The 6,569-nt window shown below is 40.4% G+C and overlaps 1 protein-coding gene across 1 annotated transcript in view; it reads right to left on the reverse strand.

Annotated features, from left to right (window-relative positions):
* Positions 1 to 317: 317 nt before the first annotated feature.
* Positions 318 to 6,569, reverse strand: part of LOC104532038 (FAM161 centrosomal protein A) — an 8,616-nt gene continuing 2,364 nt past the window's right edge. Inside the window, exons 3-6 of the mRNA XM_010177124.2 lie at positions 5,815 to 5,982; positions 2,670 to 2,769; positions 1,377 to 1,531; positions 318 to 789 (exon numbers count right to left, since the gene is read on the reverse strand). Of these exons, the coding sequence (XP_010175426.1) occupies positions 318 to 789; positions 1,377 to 1,531; positions 2,670 to 2,769; positions 5,815 to 5,982 (895 nt within the window). The remainder of the gene's footprint in view (positions 790 to 1,376; positions 1,532 to 2,669; positions 2,770 to 5,814; positions 5,983 to 6,569) is intronic.

Consider the following 6,569-nt stretch of genomic DNA (forward strand, 5'->3'; position numbering starts at 1 on the left):
CCAACACAGCATGCAAGACGTTATTATTATTAAACAGTGGTTGCAGTTCATTTTATGAACAGAGGTGCACTAATGTCACAGAAGATTAAAGAAAATTAATATAAAAGTAAATTCTTTACTTGGTGGAAATTAGTAACTTGATCTTTCTCACTGGAAAATAGACAAAATTGCTGCCCTGGAAAGACTGTTAAGCTAAGAGGTTTAAATTCGCTGAATTTTGTACCAGTAGCAAAGTGCCAAGTTTTTCTGTGGTGTCTATTTCACTGCCAGCAATGACACAGGTTCCTGAGCCCCAGGCCATCCAGTCTGCCTTCCTTTCAGTCAGCTTCATCATCACTGGATTTCTCTTCTGAATCATCATTTTCATATTCATCATCTTCGTATCTGAAGGCATCCTCAGCTTCAGGGTCAGACTGATGCTCTTCTTCATGCTCCTGGGACTGGTCAGATTGAGAGCTAGGTCTTGACTGATCCTCTTCCTCCTGAGAACGGCCAAGCGGCAAGCCTGCCTTTGCTTCCTCTTCCTCCTCCTCATCCTCTTCATGGTGCTGGTCAGAGCTGGGGCTGGACCTAGCCTCCCCTGCATGGCAAGGCTGATGAGCACGAGGGCTGGCTCTTGCCTTGTCCTCATCTTCCAGCTCACTGGGCTGGCCATTCTGGGGGGAGGTTTTGACATCTTTTCTCTTCTCATCCTCCTCCTCCTCCTCCTCACAGGACTGCTCAGAATGAGGACTACTGTCAACTGCTTCCTCAAAGGATTCCCTTTCTTTCGCTTTATCCTTGATGACTCTGAAAAGACAATTTGCATGTGTGGTTTTATTTTCAGGCAAGATGCTTTTGAGTATGTTTTAAAAGGAATATCACCTTCAGGTAATCTAGGACAAATCCCTGTACACTTGGCTGGGGTGGAACTGGTGAAGGAAAAGGGAAGGGGGGGACACTAGACTATACTTTTATGCTAGAAAGTCACTCACTCAACTGTATTGCTTATATATTTCAGTTTCTTTCATTTTCACTTCCTTTTTTATAGTAATACCTAATGGATATTGAAAAGTATTTTTTATAAGGCTTATTTTAAAAATAAAAGTAAAAGTAATGCAGAATTAAGTGACTTACTAGCAACCTCATGGAATTTTTGGTGAAAGGAACAAGTGCATAACATAATATATCCAGTGCTGTCTTCTGTTTTATGAAATATTATTTAATTCAGGAAAAACAATACACTAATGCTAAAATGAGTAATGCTAACTACAGAGAGAGCTAGGAAATACAACCAAACAAACCTCAAACCAACAACAAAAAACCCCTCACATTAAATATTGATTTCTAATCACTAGGTAGTGGCAAAAAAAAAAAAAGCCTTCAGTAGCCTCTACCTTTCTCTGGTATTAGTGGTGTTATTAAAATCTTCAGGACTGTAGCATTGTAGCAATTTAGTTGTTTGTCCTTTCTTTGAAAGAAACTCTGGGCTTATCCCCAGCACTTTCAGTCTGTTAGAATAATGCTTTTCTGCAGCTATTCTGGCATTTTTCTGTAGGAAAAAGACAATGGTTATGTGTTACCTAAATGCATTAAATGCCTGTCTTTTGATACTTATGTTGATTTATGTTAATACTCTGTTTCATTAATTGCATCTGACAAGTTGAATGCTTATTCGCTGCAGGTAAGAGTAGCAAAACAATATTTGACAATTTTACCCCAGATCTTCCTTTTCTGTACCGGTTTAAATCTGGTTTGCTCCCTGTGCCCACTGGCTAATAAAGCACTATATATTCTGTATGTAGCTATTGAGGGACGAGGGGGAAGATGTGGACATGTAGAAAATCAGATGTAGTCTTTCCAGAGCTTCTCCTTATCCCCTTTCCTTCTCTTGTCTTCTCTTTGGGAGCAGCTGCCCTAAAAAAGTAGTACTGATTGATCTTACAAGGCTATTTAACAAATTACATAGATGTGTATCTCTGCCTCTGAAACAGGGTGTAAATTCTTTTCCTCCAGGTAATATCTGGGCAAGAAAGACTTGTCCTCCCATCTACACAGATGCTCCTGCCTCACAGCGACGGCAGATCAGGAAACCCACATAGACAGAACAGACAGGGGAACCAGTGACCTATGACTTGCTGCCTCTCTGGGTTTGGAAACAGGTCCGGGACCACGCTACCAGCACATGCTTGTACTGAAATCACAGAATGGTGGGGTTGGAAGGGACCTCAGGAGATCATCCAGTCCAACCCCCCTGCCAAAGCAGGTTCCCTAAACCAGGTTACACAGGAAAGCATCCAGGTGGGTTTTGAACATCTCCAGAGATGGAGACTCCACAGCCTCCCTGGGTAGTTTATATAGTAGACACTAAGAATACTTGAATTTTCTTATCACTTCTTTCCAAACTGAAACCTCTGATATTTTTGCTTTAACTCTTTGCTCTGTTTAGAGTTACTTATGTCGTAACTGAATCGGACAACGTGTTTAGAACAGCCATCTCTGGTCCCTGTGCAAGCAAGCTTAGTCACAGAAATTAGTAACATTTATATGGAGATGGGGCAACAGGGATTAAAATGGACAAATACTGGTCTCAAAAGTACTTTTCAGCTGTCTTCTAAAAATCCTGGACTACAACTGCCTTATGCAGCATTTGAAGATAAGGTTGAGATGTAATACAGAAGCAAAACAACCTGAGTGAGTCTTTCGAAAAGCAATGGCCTTTGATTTACTCTTTCTTCCATTTCTTGCAACTCTTGCAAATATTCTTGCATTCTCTGCTTCTCATAATTCCTAAGGGAAACAGAGCACAAGAGAAATTCTTATTAATTTATAATACAAGAAGTAATTTTCTTTAGCAGGTGAAAGTTAATTTGCTCATAAGAAAATAAATATTGTCCTACTTAAAATAATTTACCTTTTATGTATCTTTACGGTGGTTACAGGGTCTGAGGTGTATTATCTCATTTTCACATCAATTGCTTGCCTCTAAGTACTGAACAAAACCGTCTCTGAAGTAGTCACTCTGGATAAGCAGAGAGGTCCTGGCTCGTGAGGTTAAACAGGGGCTGAGTTTGGATTCTTAGTTTTTTGGATACTTAGGGAGTAGGTTTTAAGTTTGAATACCTAGGGGGTTTTAAATGCTGATTTTATACAGATATAAAGTGCTAAAAATTAGAATTCTAGTTCTAAGAATTAGAACTGCATTGTTCTAAGCAAAATTCAACAGTTTGAAATGACTGATAAAAATCAGAATACACCATAGGAAACTAAAATAATTAAATAAAGATCAGTACTTTAAAGTTTGATGATAAGAATCTTGCTACTTTACCAGTCTGTCTCACAAGAGGGGTGGCCACAATCTGGATCATAGTACGCTTTTCTCCAGTTAGTTTGTCAAGGCCCCAGTCAATAGAGCAGGATGATGAAACTGCTGATTCATCAACTGACATGGTATCTCAGATCCTAGTAAGAACTAGATAATCCAGGTGGCGTGGGTTGTAATTCTTGGTGTGTGACAAAGACACCTCTTTGTGATGTTGTCTCCGTGCTGGGCCAGCTGTAGCATTACTGAGTCAGTTAAGGGCAAGTATGAAAGCTAGGGGGGCATTTTACAGTTGTCTCCTCCTGCCTCTTTCCTTTACCATCTGCTGAATTTCTGCAATATGGCTGAGCATTAAGGCAAGTTATTCACCATTTTCAGGGAGTGAGCTTCATTGTTGCTACTTGCTTGCTCTCTCAGGTGGCTTTCTACAAACCTAATTATCTGTTAGAAGAGCACTTACATTAATACACCTTATTACCCAGCCTATGCTGAAATAAGCATTATCAAGTTAAGTACTTGTACCAGCCTTAATGCATCAGCACTAGGGAAGTAATCTTGCTTTGTAATAGCATAATTTTATGTGCAGACGAGAATTAAGTGTGAGTATTTTACAATACTCCCGAAATCTGATTAAGCTACATGCTGTAATGTGAAGTTTGCTGTTGAATGAGCTCAAAATCAAATTTGCAAACACACTCACTCTCTCCTAATTCTCCACCCTGCTACTGTAACTCAAATTGTTTTCTGCTTTCATCCTAGAGACAGGCAGATCATCTGCCCAAGGACACTTAGATTATAAAGCTCCTGTTATTAACAGTATCTTCTAGTCGTTGCAAAAGCAATTGTGCTTGAGCTTTCTCCAACAAAACAGTCAGAAGGAACTGCCCTCTTTGAGCTGCAGCTCTGGTCTCCATCCAGGACTGCTTCTCCTAGACCACTGCTTCTTCCTGTGTGTGCTCTGGCTTCAGAGGTGGCAGGTAGGCACAGATGTACTGGATAGTCACTGACTGCCCACATGGCCAAGCACAATGCTTGTTGCAGTGCTGCTTCTGGCGTTTCCTGGCTTACACTGCTGAGCCCTTGCACTTCATGATTTCAGCATGTGAGAATGTGCATGCTTCATTTTCTGCTACATTTTCTCTTTCTGGTCACAGTGCAGCAACATTGCTGGTGAGTGACCATCTGAAGTTTGCTTGGTGGAACAATGTGCAGTATCATCTAGCAGGTGGTGCTGCACTATTTCGGCCAATTTGCTTTTAACAGCCCAGAGTTTCAAGTCTATTAAGAAAAAATCCTGTTTTCTGTTTTAGCTAAGAAGAGACCCATGTAAAGCAAGAAAATAAATGAGGAAACCTTATTTGTTACCTTTCAGCTCCCAGCCGTAAAGACAGCCCTTGCCTCCACTCTAATTTCAGGAAGATCTCTATTCTGGACCATATTCTAAATGCCTTAAAGTTTAGTATTGTAACTTAAAAGTTGCTAGTTCTAGCCATGTTCACCCTTGTATTGTTTTGCCTCACTACTCTAAGTTACTGGCAATTTACCTGGTTACTGGAATTCAGGATTCATAGTCGCTGCTCAAGAATCCTGCCTATGCATGAAGCAGCAGGGGCCCAGCAGTCAGGACCTCTCACTGTCTCCATACAACAGCGCCTTAAACAGATGATACTGCTGCAGTGTCACCATGCCAGGACAGGTTATAAACCTCACTAAAGACTCATTCAAACAGGACTGACCTTTTTTTTTTTTTTTTTTTTTAATATAGGATTAAAAAGAAAAGGAAGCAGAAATGGTTAAATTAGCCACAAACACGAGGTCAAGCAGCAATTCTGGAGTTAGATCAGCATCAGAGAGCCGGAGCCATCTGGACTGTGAGTTTACAGCACACTGAGAAGTAAGGCCCTGATGTTTTTCTGTGTACTACTTTTCTCAGTCATATAGAAACAGTCTCTGAATTTGTATCTCTACTAAAGGTAACTTTGGATCCCATTCCTCCTAAGCATCAGCAGCTTCCTGGTTAGGTGCTGCTACGTGTGCTAAGTTAAAAATAAAATATTAAGTTAAAATAATATTCCTGCTCTAACTTTCCCTCTTAATTGTGAAATGTTCACTACTTGAGGAGACAGCTAGCACTGAAGTAGTACCAACACCTATCAGTCCAGCAGTGCAAGGATGTTCTGTACCTACACTATTCCTTTTCCTTTTTTTTTTCTTTTTTTTTTTTAAACTTTTCCTCTTTAGTTGATATGTCAATTGAGAAAATGCAGAAGTCTCCTCTTAGCAGATCCACAGTACTATAAGGTGGAACATATAAATCAAAATCATTAGAACAGGCAACAGTTTCTCAGTTGAAATACGAAATTTGGCCACTTTTTTTTACTAGCGGCTGGTACAGCATATGATTTATCAAATGTGTAATTATGTAAACTTAGACTATGCTACTTTTTACATTGTATGTTTAACATACAATGTAGAATGAGAGGTTCAGGATTCAGGGGAATGCAACAAAATACCTGAATGTTTTTAATTTGGATTTAGACATCTGAGCTAGGCTCTGATGTGGGTCGTTGGCCTCAGCCCGAGTTGTTACAATTTTCTGGAGTTTTTTAGTTCTTTGTCTCTGCTTTGTTCTGTTCCTTTTTTGTTGTTCTTCCAGTTTTTTCTTTTCCTCAAGAGAATTCCTGGGAGGAGAAATAAACTGAGGCTGAATCGATTTTAAATTGAGAACAAGACTTCAGAGGAACCTTTGGTAAAGGAAATTCAAAAGAGAAAAACAGGGTGAAAACAGGGTTGGCATAAGAGGACACAAGCTCTGTGCCATTTTAAGGGATTCAGGCATATGCTGGGAAACAGCAGTCATTTGTCCCATTCCTATGGACTTTCTGAGAAAAATGCACTACTGGTTCTTTAACAACCATAAATACTAGTTAATTCCTATATTGAAATGTATTAAGTTTTCTATTACAACCATGTCCTCGTATTAATGTATTAAGTCCTATAGTCGCTGCATGGAGTGGTGGTGGATGAGAAGCTCAACATGAGCAGACAATGTGCACTTTGCAGCCCAGAGGCCAATAACCATATCCTGGGCTGCATCAAGAGAAGCGTGTCCAGCAGGTCGAGGGAGGGGATTCTGCCCCTCTACTCCGCTCTCGTAAGGCCCCACCTGGAGTGCTGTGTCCAGTTCTGGAGCCCCCAACACAAGAGAGACATGGACCTGTTAGAACGAGTCCAGAGGAGGCCACAAGGATGATCCGAGGGCTGGAGC

This window comes from Antrostomus carolinensis, unplaced genomic scaffold, assembly GCF_000700745.2.
Source record: "Antrostomus carolinensis isolate BGI_N321 unplaced genomic scaffold, ASM70074v2 scaffold47291, whole genome shotgun sequence".
Lineage (NCBI taxonomy): Eukaryota > Metazoa > Chordata > Aves > Caprimulgiformes > Caprimulgidae > Antrostomus > Antrostomus carolinensis.